At 40.2% G+C, this 24269-nt stretch overlaps 1 protein-coding gene across 1 annotated transcript in view; it reads right to left on the reverse strand.

The window, feature by feature from the left end:
• Nucleotides 1-24269, reverse strand: part of LOC126252495 (dipeptidase 1-like) — a 95746-nt gene that overhangs the window by 45101 nt on the left and 26376 nt on the right. Inside the window, exons 3-5 of the mRNA XM_049953390.1 lie at nt 20813-20897; nt 18231-18306; nt 13261-13399 (exon numbers count right to left, since the gene is read on the reverse strand). Of these exons, the coding sequence (XP_049809347.1) occupies nt 13261-13399; nt 18231-18306; nt 20813-20897 (300 nt within the window). The remainder of the gene's footprint in view (nt 1-13260; nt 13400-18230; nt 18307-20812; nt 20898-24269) is intronic.

Here is a 24269-nt window from a genome sequence, read left to right on the forward strand (position 1 = left end):
ACGGCAGCATTAGGTACGAACATAGCCGTAAGAGCTGATGAATATATTACGAGTGATAATCCCGTGGCGAAGGAAATAATAGATGAAACTGTGAATACACAGAGAGGTGCGGATAGCAGTGTTTGCAATGAAGTAAAAGGCGAGAATGAATTAGCAGAAGTAACTAATTGGCGTGTGCAGATCGACGATCTGTACAAGGGCCTAAAGCAATGTGAGTGGGAGGATTTTAAGAAGGAGTATGAGGCAAAGAAATTAATTAGTAAAGAAGGAGATAAAAGGGACGTCGATAAGGTGGCGGGGCCCGAGTTTAAAGAGGAAAGAGTAAATAGCGCCGCGCAAAGTGCGCGTGCTGCCGATAGGACAAAGGTGAAAAATAGGAAGGAATTGGAGGACGAAACCCTTAGCATTGACGAGGAAGTAACTTCTGTTAACAATCCGCCAATAGTACAAGCTGCTACCGAAAGGCACCATGGAGAAGGGGCAGATAATTACCTAAAAGTAATTGAAATCCACGAGGATTACACTGAATATGAAGTAACAGTGGATGTGAGTAAAGCTGATGATGAGGTCGTTTTGCCAAAAGAGGAAATTGAATTAAAATTAAAGCCTGACGAAAGTGCAGAGGGAGAACTTAATGCCTGTCTCAGAAAAGCTTTTATGTTAGAACCTGAGAGCGATCCAGAATGGTCGGATTCTGACATTAGTTCAGATGATGAAAGGTACGCAAATACAGACGAAAATGAATATACTAACTTTCCCTATTGTTCAAAAGTAGCGTACTTAAGTGAATCTGGCACTGAGGAAGATAGTAGTGATGACTCTAGTGAAGATGAATTTTTAGGTGTAGACGAAAGTAAATATACTTTTACTGAAAGAGGGTATGAGAAAATTAGTGAAAATTTTCCAGAGCAAGTAACAGTTAATAGAAGTGGGCAAAAACCGAATGAATTATTCGGTAATGAAAAACAGGGGCATAATTTGCAGGAACCTCCAGATGATACTATACTGGGGCACGCCTTAATAAATGTTTTGAAGGAGTGTGAATTACAGGAACAAAAAGAACCACCTGATAAAATGATAGCAGAACAGGGAATGTTGTACCTTGCTAAAGACTTTGAAATTTCAAAACCTAAAAAGCCACCTGATGAAACGAAACGTTGACAAGATCTGAATGGCTTAGTGAAAGATGTAGAAAATAGGAGGCCTAAAAAACCACCAGACTTAAGTGACTGTTTTATGAACCCTAAAAGACTACCTTGTTAATAAAGAGGCTGGGGACCGGATACTGTATTTGTATATATTATTAGTATTATGCATGACTTTATTATTACTGTATCTCAGTGTTACCTGAAAGTGAATTATTGTTTTGTTGATTTAGAGTCTGGGGCAGACTTATATCGGATTTTGAGAATGTCATGAACACATTACATCATGAAACTACTAGGTTCCCACCGGAAGAAATTTTGTTAGGCAGCCGAAGTAAAAGTTTAATTGAGGAAAAACTAGAGTTTCCACCTTGTACAAGTTTGGGGTTGAGTCAAAAGAAAGAATTAGTCAGGAAAAGGGCAAAGCAAAAAGCTGAATCTAGCTCTAAAAGACATGATAAAAATCTGAAAGTTTCAAAATTTAAAATTGGGGATTATGTTCTTTTAAAAACCCACGAAAAATCTAGTGAACTGAACCATGAAATTTCCAAATTTAAATATATTTATAATGGACCGTATATAATACAGAACATTCAACACGATAATGCTTACTACCTGATCTACCCGAAATCCAAAAGACCTTTAGGTGTAAGAAATGTTGTGGACCTGAAACTGTATGTTCCTAGGAGTGAGTGACCTAAGTACACTCAGAAAGCAATTTGCAGTAAATGTGCTGTATCTTACGCTGAAACTAATTTCGTCCAAATGTAACAAATCTTTGTAAATGTATGTATACCATTGACAGTGTGCTAATGTAATTATGTGAGTTTCAGATTACCAAATTCACTATAAAAGTAAGAATGTATGGAGAAAAGGACTGAAAATGAAAGGGTAAATGCCGAAAACCAAAGTGAACAGTAATTGAGTCATAATATGAAGGACTGCCATACACCAATGAGGGCAGATAAATAGTCAATGGAGAATTATAAGTGTGATACAGGAGATGAGACAAAATGAGGTGAAAAGGACTGCCCAAATCTGAATAATAGGCAGCAAATATGTGTAGTAAATTTTCTAAACATTATTGTGTGTGTTTTGTTTAGTAAGTAAGAAAATGGACTGCCATTCAATGCAAGCAGCAACAAATTGTCTTATTGTGTAAACAGGTATTTGCATTCGTTTTTGGTAATTAAATGTTTGTATTCCAGATTTTGAAATTATTTCTTTGAGGAATTTAGTAAAAATGAGTAATTTGCTATTTTAATAATGTTGTGATGGGAGGTTGGACTGTGCAAAGGGCACTGAAGTAAATGACAATTAAATGTTCTTGGTATGTTAAAAAGTATAGATCTATATAATGTGAGTGAAAGGAAGTATGTGGTATAAAAATTTTGGACATTCACGTAAAGAGTCAGAACCACTGTATAAATGTATAATTCAGTGTTCCCATTAAATTTACACTTTGTGAAATTTACTGGAAACAGGGGCATGTGTAACAACAACAACTAACTGTACATATAATAATTTTTTTCTTATGATTTTCGCTATATTAGTGTAAGCAAGGTTTTAATTTCATTTCTTTTTCTTTTCGTGTTATTATGTTAAAGAAACTGTAAACACATTTCGATGTAAATTTTAATATTTATGTTAATTTTCAAGTAATGTTATAATAGAAATGAAGTTTTAAATAATGTTGGGAATATTGTAAGATGTGAAAGTTGTAATTGTACGCCTGGTCCATACGTAGGCAATATATTAGGATATGTGGAATGTAAAACCTTTGGTGAATACCCTATCTGTAGGGGAGCGGTAAAAGGTGGATGGCAGGCGAGCGCGGAAAAATGCACACGGGCGCGGTACGGCATAACGGGCTCAGTAGTCAGTCGGAGTTGGGCATCGGTCTGAGGAACACGTTCCGGATCGAGGAGGCTATCCTGGAAAAAGTGGTTTCATTTGAGCCTCGGATGTGCCGTTTCCGACGACTATACAGCATGGCTATATCCAATAGGCACTGAATTGAAAAGGATTACAACGCCAAGAAGAAGCAAAGTGTCGATACAGCAAGAGCCATAGCTGTGGTTGTATGTGTGCTGTGCGCCTCGCCATCTCGCTGCCCGCCAACCGCCGCATCGACTTGCACAGGTCAATTCTTTACAAGTGTATCCGTATGGACCAGTGTTAAATTTGTTCCTAACTGTTCAATAATAACTTGACTTTTATCAGAATTGCCCTATTAATTAATGATCCTAATCACTAACCTGGACAGGGTTCTTTCCGCATGTTGTGCAATCCGAGTGTCCCGAAATGAAGATTTAAAATTCATGTAACTAAGAATTACGTGCAGAACTATCTATGCTAGAAAGATATTTAAAGAACTTTGTTGTTAATGAATATTTTGGTAAATAATAGACCTGACAAATTTTGAAGATAATGTTGAAAGTGGTTTAGTAATGAAGCTTAATTAAACAGAAACAAAAATCATGGTAGATAAATGAGGAATTAATAAGACAAAAAGAATAGTAACTCATATTTTGTAAACCTTGAGTACTTAATGCTTTCAATAGTTAATAGTTTCAACACAGTGACATTAACAGTTTCAGGGTCCCCCCTCCCCCCTTCAATCTCTTCTCTTCTATTCATTTAAATGCTAAAGTGCACTGAACCGATTTGACCTGCAAAGTTAAAGTCAATAGAAAACCTAAATTTATCAGTGTTTTTTCCTTATTAAGATTGACATTGTATGTGTGTTTCAAAAGTGCTATTTCTAGGGCAACCTATGCCCGATTTCAGTTGGATCAATAGACAAAATGCGGTGTGTAGTAATCATCGTAGTGTAATGTTGTGTATTTGTAGCTTGTCCAAATCAGTACAGAAAGGGAAAATACTAGTTTAGTAGAATTTTCTGGTTCTAAAGTTTTCCATATAATGCAGTATTACTACGTGTGGTTATGTTTGTACGTACATCCACTTGTGCAAGGGAAAAACTCACGTAAAGCCTAATTAGGATGGCGACCGTATTATTAATAATTGGTAGCATCTGCTGCGTAGGTTTCTTGTCCGTATTAACGTGTAGTTGCACTTTATGCTAGCTTGACGTATCATTGTTGTTACTGACTGGGTATAAGTCCGATTTTGCTTCCATTCAGGTACACGCGGTCATCTTATTTAATAAAATCCTTTCTTAGAAGTTGAAGCCCGTCAACTTATCATAGTACAAGCTTTAGAGAATTAACGTACGCAAGAGCGGGGACGTTACAACCTACTACAGTAGTACAAGTTTATATGCCAACTAGCTCTGCAGATGACGAAGAAATTGAAGAAATGTATGATGAAATAAAAGAAATTATTCAGATAGTGAAGGGAGACGAAAATTTAATAGTCATGGGTGACTGGAATTCGAGTGTAGGAAAAGGGAGAGAAGGAAACGTTGTAGGTGAATATGGATTGGGGCTAAGAAATGAAAGAGGAAGCCGCCTGGTAGAATTTTGCACAGAGCACAACTTAATCATAGCTAACACTTGGTTTAAGAATCATGATAGAAGGTTGTATACATGGAAGAACCCTGGGGATACTAAAAGGTATCAGATAGATTATATAATGGTAAGACAGAGATTTAGAAACCAGGTTTTAAATTGTAAGACATTTCCAGGGGCAGATGTGGACTCTGACCACAATCTATTGGTTATGACCGGTAGATTAAAACTGAAGAAAGGTGGGAATTTAAGGAGATGGGACCTGGATAAACTGAAAGAACCAGAGGTTGTACAGAGTTTCAGGGAGAGCATAAGGGAACAATTGACAGGAATGGGGGAAAGAAATACAGTAAAAGAAGAATGGGTAGCATTGAGGGATGAAGTAGTGAAGGCAGCAGAGGATCAAATAGGTAAAAAGACGAGGGCTAGTAGAAATCCTTGGGTAACAGAAGAAATATTGAATTTAATTGATGAAAGGAGAAAATATAAAAATGCAGTAAGTGAAGCAGGCAAAAAGGAATACAAACGTCTCAAAAATGATATCGACAGGAAGTGCAAAATGGCTAAGCAGGGATGGCTAGAGGACAAATGTAAGGATGTAGAAGCTTGTCTCACTAGGGGTAAGATAGATACTGCCTACAGGAAAATTAAAGAGACCTTTGGAGAGAAGAGAACCACTTGTATGAAAATCAAGAGCTCAGATGGAAACCCAGTTCTAAGCAAAGAAGGGAAAGCAGAAAGGTGGAAGGAGTATATAGAGGGTCTATACAAGGGCGATGTACTTGAGGACAATATTATGGAAATGGAAGAGGATGTAGATGAAGATGAAATGGGAGATACGATACTGCGTGAAGAGTTTGACAGAGCACTGAAAGACCTGAATCGAAACAAGGCGCCCGGAGTAGACAACATTCCATTGGAACTACTGGCGGCCTTGGGAGAGCCAGTCCTGACAAAACTCTACCATCTGGTGAGCAAGATGTATAAAACAGGCGAAATACCCTCAGACTTCAAGAAGCATATAATAATTCCAATCCCAAAGAAAGCAGGTGTTGACAGATGTGAAAATTACCGAACTATCAGTTTAATAAGCCACGGCTGCAAAATAATAACGCGAATTCTTTACAGACGAATGGAAAAACTAGTAGAAGCCGACCTCGGGGAAAATCAGTTTGGATTCCGTAGAAATACTGGAACACGTGAGGCAATACTGACCTTACGACTTATCTTAGAAGAAAGATTAAGGAAAGGCAAACCTACGTTTCTAACATGTGTAGACTTAGAGAAAGCTTTTGACAATGTTAACTGGAATACCCTCTTTCTAATTCTAAAGGTGGCAGGGGTAAAATACAGGGAGCGAAAGGCTATTTACAATTTGTACAGAAACCAGATGGCAGTTATAAGAGTCGAGGGACATGAAAGGGAAGCAGTGGTTGGGAAGGGAGTAAGACAGGGTTGTAGCCTCTCCCCGATGTTATTCAATCTGTATATTGAGCAACCAGTAAAGGAAACAAAAGAAAAATTCGGAGTAGGTTTTAAAATCCATGGAGAAGAAATAAAAACTTTGAGGTTTGCCGATGACATTGTAATTCTGTCAGAGACAGCAAAGGACTTGGAAGAGCAGTTGAACGGAATGGATGGTGTCTTGTAGGGAGGATATAAGATGAACATCAACAAAAGCAAAACGAGGATAATGGAATGTAGTCGAATTAAGTCGGGTGATGTTGAGGGTATTAGATTAGGAAATGAGACACTGAAAGTAGTAAAGGAGTTTTGCTATTTGGGGAGCAAAATAACTCATGATGGTCGAAGTAGAGAGGATATAAAATGTAGACTGGCAATGGCAAGGAAAGCGTTTCTGAAGAAGAGGAATTTGTTAACATCGAGTATAGATTTAAGTGTCAGGAAGTCATTTCTGAAAGTATTTGTATGGAGTGTAGCCATGTATGGAAGTGAAACATGGACGGTAAATAGTTTGGACAAGAAGAGAATAGAAGCTTTCGAAATGTGGTGCTACAGAATGAGGAGGTATTGAATAGGATTGGGGAGAAGAGAAGTTTGTGGCACAACTTGACCAGAAAAAGAGATCGGTTGGTAGGACATGTTCTGAGGCATCAAGGGATCACCAATTTAGTATTGGAGGGCAGCGTGGAGGGTAAAAATCGTAGGGGGAGACCAAGAGATGAATATACTAAGCAGCTTCAGAAGGATGTAAGTTGCAGTTGGTACTGGGAGATGAAGAAGCTTGCACAGGATAGAGTAGCATGGAGAGCTGCATCAAACCAGTCTCAGGACTGAAGACCACAACAACAACAACTCCAAATGACTCTCTGTGTAGAGTTTGGACGGTTGTGAATCAATTGACACAACCGCAATTCTACTTAAGACAGTCAATTATATTTTTTTGCAATTCTATTTCTTTTTAAAAATGTGAGTGATCAGCGCGGCGGTCTGTCATGTCAAGGCGCCCGGAATCGATTTCCGGCTGGACCGGAAATTTTCTCCGCTCAGGGACTGGGTGTTGTGTTGTCCTCATTATCATTCCATCATTGTCGGTGGAAGGCAACGGGACACCACCACTGGAATCTCTTCTCTAGACGCTCATGCGATGGACCTCTCTGACGAGGCTTCCCCCATGACAAGACCTGCCGTACGCCAGAACACTTAGTTCTTTTATAACCAATATGTACTATGGCAATTCACAAAACTAAGGAGGGAGAACAGACAAGCCAATGACCGAACGGAAAGTTCATGGTTTTGTGGGAGAGAAAAGTAGGGCACAAGGGACATTTGAACATGGATCACCCGCTTCGCAGACCAACACCGTGAACGCACAGTGACGACCCCGTTATCCTTGCAATATGCTCTATGTTGCACATCTTGCCACTGGGCCATTTTACCACTAAATCTGAGGGGGTGCGATGGGGAGCTTCGGGGCTTCCCTGTTAGTATTTTAAGAGAGCTTTTCCATTTTTTACTGAATGTGTCTGAAAGTGGCTTGATTTATATAAATTTCCTTGTTCGTCTAAGAATAACAACACAGCGCTCCCCCCCCCCTTTTTCTTGAGTTTCCATTTTATATTTCCAAGTACTTCAATGAATCGTTCATTGCTCTCTTCGTTCTGATTGAGGTCGCATCTGGAAGCACTTCTGCACTAGTGAATGCAATTTTCTTGTTCTAATTGGAATAATAAGAACTGTAAAGAATCGTTTAACTTTCTTTACGTAGTTTCCCACGTTTTTATTATACTGAGGAATTAAAGTCAAATGTGGCAACTGTCACTGTTCAAGAGGAAACTAGGGTAGAGTTGCGTGATACATTAAACTTAGTTTTGATTTGTAATTTAAATTTCTTATATCTCCCTTTTTGTCAGAACTTGTACATATTTTTCTTACATTGCAGTTTGATGGTTTTATTAGGTCACGTGGTCTAGAGTAATTTTCAGTAAACAGGTTTCTCAAACACAACCATACAAATCGAAGCTATTCAGTAACTTAGGATTCAGCACAAAATCAGTTTGTCTTAAGAGAAAAGGAATTAAATTAAAATAAGAGTTGAAACGGATTTCCTACATTCAGTCTTCACTTACAATTCAGCACTTGATTCAGAAATACTCTTTAATCCATATCATAATTTGCTCTTTTACAACGAACTATTAACTGATCCTTTCGAAATATTTGTGCAATCCAACAAAATAAAGATTTCATTGCCTTTTTGTTGTAAGAGGCAGTTAAATATTAATAGAGGTCAGTTATATGTCACATCACAGCTGATCACCTAGTTCAAAGGCTTGTAACCCTATAAAAAGTGTCTGCGACTATTTGGAGGAGCGAGTGAAACGTGTTTCCCAACATTCTCGCAATTTAATAGCCCTTCGGGATCCAATAATCAGTTTCAGTTTCAAGCGATACGTGAAACTTTTCGCCATACGCGTGAATAGCGAGATGGCGTAAAATATCAAATTGCAGCCACGGTGTAACATTTATGTTTTTCTGTGCTTTAAAGTGAATGCCAGCCGGCGACGATCGTGAGCACATGACAGATTACGTAACAACCTAATACCCACCAAAACTCTATATGCAACACTACCGCAATTCTCAACTATGTAAGACTGATGTATGTGAGTTCACATTTTCATATTTGTTAATAACAGATCGGTCATATAATTGCAGATGAGTAGCTGAATATACTGTATAAAAAAAACCTCTGCAATAACACACAGAAAATACACCGGAAAACGGCAACAAATGTAATAACTATGCGGTGACTTAAAAGTCAGCAAGATCATATAAAACTATTGACATAATGCGTTATCTAGAACCAAGCAGTGCACATGTAACAACGTTCGGTAATGTTTGTAGCAATGCAGAATTTGCATGTTTTAGAATAAAGAAAAACTCACTGACGATGGCGATATTGCCACACAAATTAGTTTAGGGAAGAAAATGAAAATAAAACGGAAGTGTTTTGTATCAAGGCGGACCCAAATTCCCATACTGAAGGAAGTTATATCTACTTTTCGCCACCGAGTTAGGGTAACTGTCAAAGGCAGAGACGATGTTGCACGGCATTAGTTTCCTGTACAAGTACGAGTAGTTATTTCTTCAGTGCTTTTATACTTCATTAATATGTTTAAAGTTCTGAAACCCTCCTCCAGGACTACTCAGAATAAATTTTGCGAATTGGAAATACGGATTCTCCTCCTTTAGCACTGACGTATATATTTTCCGATACTCCTATGAGAGACGTTCCGAAATTAAGTTTCGTCATTGTTTCGGAAAGAGAAGATGGTACATCAGATGACACAAACAAACCCCATATGACTCACAACCCATTACTGGTTCAACAACGGAATGCGCTTCAGCGGAGGAGGGAGGAGGGATGAGGCATCCGCAGAGTGCGGAGAAGGGAGTGTAGCAACAGACCGTCGTGCTGAAGTTAACATGAGTACACATCACGATGGCAGACGGACGTATACAGGCAACGTCGTCACCAATGGAAGTATGTGCTGTTATCTGGGATGAATGGGCACTTGGAGCTAGTATGATCATCAACCATGAATACCTACAGACCGTGTATGATGAAGAGGTTATATCTCATTAAGTGGTTGGTCGCTGGTGTTCCACGTTCAAAGAAAAAAGGCATAGTGTGGAGATTGAAGGTCAACTTGGGCGTCGCTCCACATCTAACAATGAAAACAACATTGTAGAGTACAGGTTATGGTGTCAGTAGAATTGCGGATAACTCTGTCAGACATAGTGTCTACACTGCGTATTGGCCATCTTCAGGCACATCACCTGCTGCATGCTATGTTGGATTACCTAAACGGTCTGTAAGACATTTGCCGAGAAATGAGACCCTCGGTAACAAGAGTGGAAGAATGGGGGTCCGCTTCGATCACTTCGTGTGGTACGTGCGAGAGGTAAATGAATTTCTCTTCAGTATCATCACAGGTTGTGAGAAGTGGGTGCACTACCTACACTAGGACAAGATCGCCTCAATTACGCGGAAGCATCCAGGACCATTAGTGACGAAAAACTTTATTGTTACCCTCCCCAGGAAAGGTTTCGGCCACAGTGTCCTGAGAGGTGAAAGGTGTGACTCTCCTTCATTTCCTCCAGCAAGGAGCCGTCAATGTGGCATGCTGCTGCGACTCCCTTACCACATTCAGGTCCGCTGTTCGACAAAAGAGACCAGTGCTCTTGAGTGAAGATGTTGCGCTCTTGGACGACAACGCAAAACCACACACAGCAAGGCTCGTACCGGATCAGATTCGCCACTTCAGGTGGGAGAGATTGGATCGCGCGGCCTTTTGTGTACATAGTAGTTCCACATAGTCAGCGCGTACACAACTTTCCCACTAGAGCGCGCCCCGCTAAACACAACAGCGCACACGCAGAGCTCGTCCGTCTCCGCACTACGAGATGGCGCTGCCTTAGAGACGGACCAAATTCTGCTTCCGCCGATCCGCGTATTAATATGTAACGCAACCAATGAGATTGCTGCTAACGTAAAACCTTTTCTCCTCGCAGATCACACTCGTGCAGTGATACCTGAATGCGCGAGGTATTATAACGAGTGTACAGACCTATGATTAGTCAGTCTGCATTTGTCTGCACCAGTCTGCATTTGTCTGCATTTGTCTTTACCAGTCTATAGTCAAGTTTCAGTCTGCACCTAATAAGATTACCATGATCCTGTACTTAACCATGATGATAAATGTATAGACACTTTGCCAAATATCAGAGACATTTGAGAATAAGATTAACGTACCAAGGCCAAAGGAACTTAAGATTGTCAATTGTAAATAGCATCCAGAATCAAGTAACGTAAGGTTTATGCTTGCTACTATTTTAATAAATGTGTGTGAAAATTAATCAAGTTCTGTTTAAAGTTGGTCACTGTCAATCTGCTACTCTAAGTGTGCAAGTGGCATTCCTGTCCTCTGACCTAACGGCAGAAGATAAACACTCCACGAGAAAACCACGAGACATATGGCTGACACTTGCCTACTTCGTTAGAGGGAAAAGTCAAATAATGTGATTTTGTGTGTACCGAAGGTGTTACAGTACGCCCACCACAGGCCTACAACTCCGATCTTACCATATCGGACATTCACCTGTACACTGCATTGAAACACGCCCTCTCAGGAAGTAACTTTCAAACTAATGGTGAGATGAAGCAGGTTATGTGGCAGTTTCTTGGACTGTAGGGCACCGAGTTTTACCACAGTGGTTTCTTCAAATTGACTGCACACAACGACCAATGTCTCAAAGTCGGTGGCGACTATATTGAAAAAAAAAAAATAAATAAATAGGATGTATAGTTCATGATGCAATGATGTATTTCTTTTTGGCAATAAAGTTTCCATGTCCGAAACAATAACGAAACTCCCTTTCGGAACGTAAATAGTATTATTGAACGGCTAATATGGTGCATGGTCGTCCTATCCAAGTTGCAGGTTGCCTATCTAAAGGCTTCCAGAGGCAGCTGAAATTTGATTTTCAATATTTGATATAATTTAAGGATTTAAAATTCAGCCATAACCTATCCATCAAGAGGTATAATCTTACGTTAAAGATTTAAGACAGAAAACAATCACAGTCACAAACTACATTGATATGCTGCAGCGTGTAAGTACCAGCACTACATCAACCAGCACTTGAGAATTGGAGCACTTAGTGACTCACGAAAAGGATGACAAGAAACTTCCTTATCACTAGTCGAGTCGCAACGCATTTTCCAGACACTGTCTACATGTAGAACTAAATGTACCTACAAAAGTGTATCACAGTGCGACAAATATTTCAGGAAGTATGACGTCTTGAACGAGAGCACTTACCGACTTCTAACAAATTGTTTTCACAATCTGAAATCTTTTCTAAACTCACCTCACTTACTTGCTTAACGTAATTATTTAATACATAAACACTTTTCTAAAATAACTAATAGTTCAAATCAAATGGCTCTGAGCACTACGGGACTTAACATCTATAGTCATCAGTCCCCTAGAATTTAGAACTACTTAAACCTAACTAACCTAAGGACATCACACAACACCCAGTCATATCGAGGCAGAGAAAATCCCTGACGCCGCCGGGAATCGAACCCGGGAACCCGGGCGCGGGAAGCGAGAACGCTACCGCACGACCACGAGCTGTTGACAACTAATAGTATGTGGCTGTTTTATTCATGGGATTCGAATTATTTACGGAGATGGGGGTTTCGTAGTACTAAATAATGTCGTGGTTACTTGACAGTGCCAGCAGGAGATTAATATCGTGTTTAAATAAATGTAATCTACTGGCAGGAGAAGTTTTATTTGCCCAGATCCCGTAATTACTTATATGGACTATTAGTTTTGGCAGATTTAATTGTCATCTGCAGATCATCTAGAAACATCAAACATTATGCCACCCTAAATAGTGCACTGTCATCTAATCACGTACATAAAGGAGCTCTATTAGTTGGATTGGACACAAGTAGTAAAAACGTAATTCGGTGTAGAGTCATACATCAAGTAATAAAACATAATTCTGGTAACAATTCACTAACTATTTCAGTCATCATCACTATTATATTATTATTACTTGACGTATGACGCTACACTGGTGTGTCCTATCCAGCGAGTTGAGCTCGGACGGACAGGACTAGATGAAAGTGCACTGCATAGAGTGGCACAATGTTTGATGTATTCAAATGATATGCACATGGCAATTAAAGTTTGCCGAAACTAGTACTCCATTATGTAATTACTGCGAAATGGGTAAATAAAACTTCTCCAGCGAGAAGAACATATTTTTCCTAAATAATGTTGGTTTAATAAGTATACTGAACCTAAAGGCCTCCTAGAGAAGAATTTCGTCGAAATTAATGAAACTCATAATAAAGTTTATCAGTCGTTGAATGAAATGTAACGCATAAAGATTGCACTTAAAACATTAAATATACCTTAAAAATGCCGAGGATGCTGTGTGTGGTAGCTGTTTGGAGATGGACAAAGGAAATGACGGCAAGTTCGAAAGCTAGGTGATTAATTAGAAAGCAAATGCCAAGCATTCTACATGGCTAGATTAGCACCATGACTGCACAATCGGTGGAGGTGGTGTTGTTCTAGTGGGAGCGCAGACCGCGTACTAACCTGCTCGACCTGGCGGAAGACTCTGAGCAGGTTGAGTCCTGCCAGCCTCTTGACGTCATCCTCACTCCAGGACGGGTCTTCCAGCAGTGCGGCCAACAGCTGCGGGTACCTCGACACGTCCTCCAGTCCCGTCGTCGTGCTGCTGGACACAGCACACAGTCACACACTTTTCTCCTCTAAAGCACTTACTGACATATTTTATTATCATGTCCACTTTGCTCTCTCGTCCGTCATTTGCATCTAGCAAGCAGGCAAAAGCTACTCGTCATTTACTATTAAATTTTTGCAAACAAAAGACCCAAAAATTAGCGGAACACAATTTTTTTGAAGGGTAGAGAGAAAAATTTTCAACTATTGTGAGAAACTACTGTGCAGTGCAGCAGTGTACTGTAAGGAAACTATTCAACCTAGATTTACGTACTTGGGTTTCATCATTACTTTTTCTGTTCAGCTGGAAGCCTGTTGACAGCTGCTAATAGTGTACAACTGAACAATGTTCAAGAACTGTGGATGAAGGGCAACAGGCGGAGTCCATGTTCCTAAAGTTCCGGAAGGCATTGAAGAAGATACGAGCATATGGAATAGGTCCAAGATATGTGAGTGGTTTGAAAACTTCTTAAGTAACAGAACCCAGTACGTTGTCCTCGACGGAAAATGTTCATCAGAGTGAAGGGTATCGTAAGGAGTGTCCCAGGAAAGTGTGATTGGACCGCTGTTATTTGCTATAAACATAAATGATCTGGCTGACAGGGTAAATAACAATCTGCGGCTGTTTCCTGATCATGCTGTTTTGTACGGGAAGGTGTCGCTTTTGAGTGACTGTCGAAAGATACAAGATGACTTAGACAACATTTCTACGTGTTGGCAGCTAGATCTAAATGTAATAAAAAAAATAAGTTAATGCAGATAACAAACACGTAATGCTCGAATAAGACAATGTCTGTGTGCCTGTTTGGCACAGTTACGTCTATTAAATAATTTGGCGTAACATTGCAGAGTGATGGAACGAGCACGATTGTGGTAGGGACGGCGAATAGTAGACTTCGGTTTATTGGGACAATTTTAGGAGAATCCAGTTCTCCTGTAGAGGAGACAGTATATAGGACATTAGCGCGACCCATTCTTGAGTTCGTCCGTAGAGGAGACCTCATATAGGACATTACCGCAACCCATTCTTGAGCTCTGCTCGAGTGTTTGGGATGCGCACTAGGTCGGATTATAAGAAGACATAGATGCAATTCAGAGGTGGGCTGCTAGATTTGTTACCGATAGGCTCGAACAACACGCAAGTACTACAGAAATGCTTCCAGAGCTCAAATAGGAATCCCTAGACAAAAGACGACGTTCTTTTCGTGGAAGACTATCGACAAAATTTAGAGAACTGGCATTTCTAACTGACTGCAGAACATCACGAACATAAAAGAAATTATGGCTCGTACGGACGCATATAGGCAGCCCTTTTTCCTTCGCTCTATTTGCGAATGGAACGGGAGAGGAAGTGATTAATAGTGGTGCAGGGTACCTTCCGCCATGCATCGTATGGTGGCTGGCGGAATTTGTATGTACATGTAGCTGTAGATCTAGAAATTGTTGTATGTACAAGTTTTATTATCCTCTGGTGTTCTCAGAATTAATATTGCAGCCTCTTCTGAATCGGTCAATATTATCAACCATAAATTCCATGATCGTATAGATGTACAGTAATGGTAGAGTTACATATCATAGACACCATAACAATAGTCTACAAGAAATGATCAAACAGATATGGTAGCGCACTGTAACCGCTGTTTCCTGGACTTAGACCATTTTTGGTGAGTGCTCCGAGTTGTCCCAAAACGTATATATAGAGTGGAAGTAAGTGACGTCTTTGCACTTTTGAGTGTAAGGGAGAGAGTGGCGATCATTCTTACTGCGTAGATAGGAGCATTGAGTTCCTGAAAAGAACCTCCGTGGAAGCTTTTCATGTACCTCACTTCTAAGAATTTCGATTACACTAACTGCGTGACCACAGAGAGAATAAATTTAGCTTTTGCATAGGTTTTGTGTCGGAATCTATGAATTGCGTTATCTTGCAGTTAGGCGATAATCTGTTCTCTTCAGAGAAGAGATGTTAATCACTATCCTATTAGCTAGATAATTTACAATACATTCGACCTATTTCACGACAAAAATGGTCATCTGCAAATAGACAATTGTTGGAGCATTTGTCATTTTTAGTGGCAGATAATTGCTATGAAACGTGTCCCAGAAATTTTGCGACAAACTGACAAACTTCGAGGGTTTGTAGAACAGCCTTGAGGAACTAACCGAGGATAGCAACCCAAGTCCGGAAATGTCATCCAGGGACACTAAAGAGGAAGTTATAGGCGCCGGCACCTACTACTAGGTCACTCCATCGACACCAAACGTGACTTTGTACGATGACGGACCACAGAAGGAACATCTCGCAATATTGTTTTTTATTCAGTGATCACCACTGATTGCCACGACCGCCAGTGGAGAAGATGCTGCGTAAACAGGCCTTGTCTCCTACGAAGGAAACACACTGTTGCCTTGCTGGACGACTGTTTCACTAACATACAAAATGGGGACACCCAAAAACCTCTGTCCGTAATGGTACTGGGACCAGGGAAATGTGTACCACTAAAAGCGGCGATATACGACAGACCATGACTCTGAAGCTGTTGGTCCTAACAGCCTCGTCATTGTTAATTAAGCTGATATTGACCACGAACGTAGCTGAGGTTAGTAACGACTGAAGTGTCCAGCGAACACATGTCGCGTGGCCTCCACAAATCCTTAAAGGCTGATCAGCGGACACTGCGAGTCATTTCGTCGTGGATTGCCATATGAGCCACCAGGAATATCATTGCTACCTGGACTGACAGGGACAAATGTGCAAACGTACGGCACAGAATTCAGCAGGCGACGACCGACAACACTTCCAGTGACTTCCCATGAAGTTATGCCATTCAGTGTACTACTGCCGCCTTCATCCTCAAATAACTAATAATTAACCTAAGAACCTGTAAATCTTCGTCAGCGAACAGTGAAGTAACTTCTTGAGATTGTGGAGGGGGGGATGCGGAGGAGGCTTCAGTGGATCATGGACCCATAATCAGGGAGCGAATAAATCGTAGGCAGCAATGGAGAATAGACTGAAGAGTCGCCAATGGTATTCCCTTCCCAGAAAAAATTCATAAACCCATATTCTAAAACCGTTGTCCGAAGCTCGGAATAATCATCACCTGAGGGGAAATAGACAATTTTCTGAGGTGTAAAAACAATTGCGTTAAATTATGTATCGGCCAAGAAAATAAATTATTTTTAAAAGATCATTGCTATTATCACAATTTTGTAAGAATGAAAAACTGATCGTATAAGTTACCAATAATTACATTTTTTTTTCAAGTACTAACATTAAAGCAAGGTTATACCTACGTCCACTGCGCGCATTCTTAGCACTTTGTACCATGCAGCGATCACAGTGAAATGGAGACCTGTACATCTCATATGTTTAAATATCTTATGAAAAGGTTTTCTTCAAGTTTCAAGTAGTCCTTGTACTAGATTAGAAATTGCTTCATTATTCACTTTGCTACATTAAATGAATTAATTGAGAGCACAATGTAACATTAAGAATCTAATGGCTGCTACACTGATGTAGGGCCTACATTGCATTATTATTATTATTATTATTATTATTATTATTATTAGCAGTAGTAGTAGTGATGGTGATGGTTGTAGTGGTAGTGGTAGTGGTCGCCAACGGCCTGCAGCAATGGTAACACCGGTTCTCTTCAGATCACCGAAGTTAAGCGCTGTCGGGCTTGCTGAGCACTTGGATCGTCTGGGTCTGCCGAACGCTGTTGGCAACCGGGCTATACACAGCCCTTGTGAGGTTAACTGAGATACTAGAAGCTACTTGACTGTGAAACAGCGGTTCCGGTCACGAAAATTGATTACGGCCGTGAGAGCGGTAGGCTGACCACATGCACCGCCATACCCGCATCCGGTTACGCCAATCGACTTGGGAGGAAACGGGGATACGTAGTTACTATTGGGCCTTTCGAAGCTTGTTCGGGGTTTATTAGTAGTAAAAGTACTAGTAATATTGGTAGAAGTGACAGTAGTAGGTCACAAAGCACTGCCAGTCTGAATTCTTCCAATTCCTGCCAGTTCAGAAGTAAAGAGTACGCAGTCAAGTGATTTACAAACAGTTGGCCTAAGTGTAGTGCAGACATTTTAATTTTAAATGGGGGATGAGGATGTGCGTGAAGCAAGTGCCAGTAGGGAGACAAGTGGCGCAAAGTTTCTTTCCCAAAAGGGAATTGTAGGTAGCATTCTCGATGTACTGAAAATTGCTTCTTCATTATATAACGAAAGGTTGTTAGGAACAAACAGTACCAATTCGCTCACTAACTCATTAGTGTGTTTTCTGATAATACACCTACTACAGCAAATGTAGTTAACCTTTCGTCATTTAAAAATGAAAGTGTTCAAAAAAATTCTTTTCCAATCTAATGTTTAGTTACGAGTTAATGCTGATGATGGCGGTGGGCACTAGCTAATATCTGATAGCACCCAGGGATACCGGACTCAGAAAAGTTGGAGACCACTGTTCTAATGGGATAGTGTTCATCCTCTTTTTGTGACATATTATGTACAATATTTTAGCACATTCTCAAGGTACGCAGCCCACGTATATTAATATATAACGAAAGAAATTTCCCTTGATAACTGCTTTAGGGGAAGCACTGCAAAGTCACAACAGGTATTAATTGGTAGTTCTGTAGGTATCCAGTAATTCAACATGCAAAGAATTTTTAAAATGAAATTTTCTCTTAGATTTTGCACTTAGCAGTTTGTTTTTGATCTCCACGACGTTCTGTTTTACAGTAAAACTATCTAAATGTAACGTGCGAGCTGCCTTAAATTCTAGTGGCAACAGTCCTTTCAGCAATACTCACTGGCTGATGCCGTCAAAACCAGCACCAAGGCCCACGTGGTCCACCCCAGCGACGTCACGCACGTGGTTGATGTGCGCTGAAACAGAAGGTCACATACCTGTAAGCAGTCTCTGCAAACAGATGTTTGCAAACATTTATCCACGCTTTTTGAGGGTCGATTGCACATTATGTTACTATTGAGAATTATATCGTGTAAATACAAGGTACGTCTGAAAATTCGGTGAATGGTCTTAGAAAATAAAGGAAACAAGAGGTACAAAGAAAACACCTTTACTCGCCTTCAAATTAATCACAATTCACTACAACACACTTGTGACGTCGGTCGTTAAGATGTTGCAAACTGTCAACAAACCATTTTTGGGGAATCGTTCGAAGTACCGTGGTCACGCGTTGTTGGACACCCGCATCATTAGAAGAGACTGGACTTGATGTCACCAATACGATGCGGAGACCTAGTGGCAGTCAGTGGCGTGGATATCATCGTCTTACCCGCGTCCCAAGAAAAGTCAGCCCACAAAATCCAAGATCAAGACGATGTTGATCGTCTTTCTCAACCGCAAAGACTTGCAGTCTCATGAATTTCAACCCAAGGGAGGCGGGGAAGACGATGAAAACACTGACTATCGCTTGGCCCCATGATGCCATTGGTAGCACCATATCTCATCTCTTGTAATGATGCGGGTGTCCAACAACACGTAACGACGGTGGTTGAGCAATTCCACAACATGCGTTTGCTAACAGTTTCCTAACGGTTCACAGTCGATGTTGGAAGTATATTGTATCTCATGGTGATTAGTTTAAGTGCCAGTAAAGGTATTTTATTTTCTGAGACCATTCACTGACCTTTACAGACGCACCATGTATACTTATGAACAGCGTTACGCAAAAATAAAAAATAAAATATGAAACTTGTTTTTTAGTTAATTCACATTTTATATGAAGGCCTTATTCCAGTAGTGGTACAAGTCCATTATTGTTCATATTCAGATACAGAGTCCTAAAGTTAAATGGGGGCTGAAAAATATGTAGTTTAGATACCAGAAATATTCAAGCATATGGCTTCTTGCTAGATACAAACCTTTCTTTCTGTTTCTTTGGATCATCGATTTCAGAAGCATTATAGGCAGAAAAGTGGAGGTAATGGACTTGTACCACTATTGAAATAAGCCCTTTATATTTTACAGCCTTCTGTTAGGTCTAGAACATACTCATACGTATTAGATAGTAAGTTCTTGGTTTTATTCTTCCACTGCTAGTGGAGGTATTTCGGGCATAATTATTTTATTTCTTGTTTGAAGCGAAATAAATGAAAGTAAGTTGATATCTCGTCCTATTCAAACCCCAAATCAGGAATGTGATGAAATTGGTCATTTCCGGGTTAGATTGTGTTGCGACTTGTGAAATGAAAAGACTATGCAGGATGAAACTATGTTCGCAGACTCTGATACCACACGCGGTTTCTTGCACAAAGATAGAAAATAGTCTGTCACACAGTTACATCTTTTGTGTATTTTCTGTAGAAACCGGACGTACACAAGAGTCGCTGTCTGCCAAGACTGTTATCACGTTTTAGGTACTTAAGTTCAATTCCGACATTATAAAACCGACATACCCAGTCATTTCAGTGTCTTGAGGCTGGTGTTAGAGTAAGCAGGGGATTATGATCCTGGAACGTACGAGTACTTTTTTATTATTTTCTAATTTTCGCTTTCATTATATGGTGTACGGCTTCTTAAACATTATATAGCTATTGTAGCATATCTCGTACGAAATACGTCTGATTAGTGAGTATTAATACTTTAATGTAGTATGTTTTTGTTACTCTGTTTTCAGGGCCGTATTGAGCCTTTAAGTCTTCACACTTTTCCCAAGCCACACTTCATCTTCACCTATTCATTACACTCAACTTTCAACGTTTCTCACCTTTGCCCCCAAACCAATACTTTTCATTTCGTTTTTGGTCTGCTACACGTGACCCTTTCTTTTAATACTCATTTCGGAATCATCCTAGGTAGGCCGTATCAACTGTAAGCACCACATAGTCACAAGATTTATCAGTATTGTTCTACTACTACTTCATCTATTACATTCTAATCAAGAGGCCGATAATCTTGAATTAAGGTACTTGCCATAAATGTGCATGAAATGCTGCCAAACAGACATTTTTAACGTCCAGTTTAGACTAAAAATACGCACAGGGTTGAGATAATTTTGTATTGCTAGTATGCATGGAATCACGTCGAAGAGCCAGCGCGTGTCAATGTTTCTTCACTCTGTATATGTGGAAGTAAAACTATCACCATTAAATTTGGTAATTACTGTACCCTTTCGCCATTTACTTCTCTCAGTCTCCCTTAAGACCAGATTACGTATAATCTTTTGTACTGTGTACCTCACACGTGTCTCCTAATTATTAACGATCTTATTAGAGAACTGCTCGACCAGTATCCATAATTGAAAAGCTGCCTCAACAGAAAAATTTGGATGGCAGTTTTGAAGGCAGACTAATGAAGAGTGAAGGGACAAAATTCATTAGCAGTATTGGCCGGGATGAGCCCCAACGTGATAAACTCATTTCTCACCTATGACGTCAGTGATGTTGGCGGCTGCGCTGCAGGTGATGAAATACGGGTACAGGCTCAGCATCACCACTCCGCCATTCATCGCCTGCCGGGGCAGAAACAAACAGTTCTCAGTACATGAACTTCTACAGTACTCTATAAACAGCTTTCGCAAGCTTTTTGATAGTATTGGCAACTCTCTATTTCATACACAAGTGAATTTGTTTGCACTAAATGTAGCATTAGAAATACCATAAAGTACATCGAAATTTTAGAAACGTTAAATGTTTCTGGTGAGCTTGCTGTGAGTAAAGAAAGAGGTTACGACTAGTATAGACTTTTAGGAGGAGGCTGTAGACTTTGAATATGATGAGCGACCTATCCATCCGAAGACGTCATCAGCCCATGAAATCGTTGGACAAAGTGCAAGAAATGATTATGGACGACAGCGGAATCAATCAAAGAAGACCATGATGATATAGGAAGTTGGCACATTCCCTGACTTTTTTCTTATATTTTCGATATGAAACTTGCAATAGTACAATATTTTCCATAATTGTTGAATTTAAAACCAATACAGCTGCAATGTAACTTGCCCAGGAGTAGCTAGATGAAGTCACCAATGCCAGAAAGCTAGTGAAAAGGGTCACAACAAGTGATGAAACTTGGGTTTACGGATGTGATGTCAAAAATAAAGCTCGGCTTTCTGTGTGGTGCCTGTTCCTTCAGAATGTAGCTATGACACTAAGTCACGAAGGAGGTATGTGACGATGTTGGACAATAAAGTGCAGTCAGAAAAACGGTGAATAGGTCGCGGAGCAAAAGTCATTCACTGGATGCGTCGCTGAGCAAAGGTCATTCACTTGATGCAAGTTCACTTTATTATTCCAGCTATACGCGTTTTGGAGACTGTCATAGTCAGATACCCCGGACCTTGATTTTGCTTATAGATACAAAAGTCTGCTTACGATTGTTACTACTCCAACATGTATCTTCATGTCTAGGTACAACATGACATTCCAAAATATCTGATGATGGCAGTGTCCGACACGGTGATACTAGAATAATAAAGTCAGCTTGCATATAGGCAATGATTTTTCCCTCAGTGAACTACTGAGCAATCTGCGGGCTGCACATACTGTTCTTTTGGACCTGTCCGAAAAGACTAACAACATTTATTTTTTATCCTGCAGTCGTATACACACATGACCGAAATTAAAATTCCGACATTAGTCGTAATGGGCACTAAGTGAAAAGTCGTGTCGGACCTGGAGTCCAACAGGTATTGCCCGCTTTGTGCCAACTGTCCCATTAACAGCTTCGGGTATCCGAGAGCGCTTCCCTTCCAACCAGAATTCCCAACTTATCGCACACTACTTTCGTAGTGTCCCCTGTCTGTTACCCTCACTGCTCACAGAATCATGCTAGTTTCCGCAAGAGGTCAGACAAAGGTGGTTCAAATGGCTCTGAGTACTATGGGACTTCACATCTGAGGTCATCAGACCCCTAGAACTTAGAACTATTTAAAACTAACTAACCTAAGGAAATCACACACATCCATGCCCGAGGCAGGATTCGAAGTTGCAACCGTAGCGGTCGCGTGGTGGCAGACTGAAGTGCCTAGAACCGCTCGGCCACAGCGGCCGGCGTCAGACAAAGAGTGCCTCTGCACTGGATGATCTTTAATTGCAGTCAAGGCACATATATTCGGACATGTCCGAAAGGACAGATATAATACATATAAATACAGTGAAAGTGCAGCTGCACTGGATGATCTTTAATTGCAGTCAAGGCACATATATTCGGACATGTCCGAAACATCAGATACAACACATACAAATACAGTGAAAACTCTGACAATATGAAGGGCAGGATCGTAGAACATGTGTTAAGGCATCAGGGAATAACCTCCACGATACTAAAGGGAAGGAGAAGACCGAGATCGGGACATATCCAGCAAATAACTGAGGAAGAAGAAATGAAGAGGCTGATGCAGAAGAGGAATTTGTGTCTGGCCGCATTAAACTAGTCAGAGAATTGAAGCCTAAAAAAAAAAAAAAAAAAAAAAAAAAAGAGACACGTTAACCAGCCTAATATGGTGACTTCAGGTGAACGTGATGGTGGTGGATAGCGATCACACAACCTTGTCTCCAAAGTAGACGACAAAGCTTCAATAATATTGAGATCTGGTGACTGTGGCGGCCAGGGTAGATGAGAAATTTCATGCTCGTGCTCACAAAACCATTTCTGGACATGCGAGTTACGTGAAGATGGGCTCTGTCGTTTTGGAACGTAGCATCTCCACTGGAGAACAAACATTGTACCATGGGATGGAGCTGATCAACGAAACTGGTCGTGTAATCCTTGACTGTAATGTGACCTTTCACAGTAACCACGGGACCCATGGACTACGCCGACATTACTGACGAAGTCATCAACTCAAACCCTGTCATATTTCACTCGGGAAGTAAACTCGGCCGAAGCTGGACAGGGTATGGAATAAGCTTCACGCGATCAAATGACTTTTTTCCCCTGGCCCACAGTCCAGGTGTTACAATTTTGGCATCACGTTTTCCTGTTATACCCATGTGTATCATTTTAATGTGTGTTTGTTCTGTCCCTAGCTCTGTTAGGGTTTTTATAACTCCTTTGTAGCAGACTGAATCAAATACCTTGTCGCATTCGAAGAGGACGAATAAAGTAACGTTGCACGCTCATTAGTTTGGCTGAATGGAAGCGGCCTATCGTGTTGAATCCACTGAGGTACGATACCTATTTTACTAGCTAAGCTCTAGCCAAAACACCTGTAATGTTCTTCTTTAGAATCTTCGTGAAAAGCTTGTGCATAGCACATAAAAAGCTAATGAAATGGAAGTTGGTCCAGCGAAATATGGCTATTTTCCAAACTGATGGTATGTTACCATCCTGCAGCCTATTGTGAAGATGCTAACTAACGACTGTTTCGTTTCTAACAGTTCCAATAGCTGAAATACGATGACTTGCCGTTGTGCTCTGCCTTTCCTCACCTGCTCAATAGCCTTTCTACCTTTGACTGAAAAAGCTCTTGGTACATAGGTACATCTGCTTTTGTTCTACCAATGTTGTGTTTAGGCTGCGGTAGATGTTGCAGATGTACTGGAAAATGTTTTCTGTTTCCATTATTCGCCTGTTGTTTTACATTGCTGTTGATTATATCCTACCTACCTTTAACGTCTGTTTAACTTTTTTTGCCAGATATTCTGCTTTACTAAAGTTTTCTTTATAGATTTTCGTTGAATTTATTTTCACCTTCCATTTTCTTCTGATAGTCATGCATTAAGATATTTTACTTAAATCGTTTCAGTTTTGAATTGTCATTGATTTTTCAGTAGGGCTTTAGTATTACTGTTCCACTTTCGTTATGGTCTGTGATTCCTTCTATACCTGTTATTTCCGCAACTCGATATTTTATCATGAATTGTCTGGTTGAGTCTCTATG

The sequence above is a fragment of the Schistocerca nitens genome, chromosome 4, assembly GCF_023898315.1.
Source record: "Schistocerca nitens isolate TAMUIC-IGC-003100 chromosome 4, iqSchNite1.1, whole genome shotgun sequence".
Taxonomy (NCBI): domain Eukaryota; kingdom Metazoa; phylum Arthropoda; class Insecta; order Orthoptera; family Acrididae; genus Schistocerca; species Schistocerca nitens.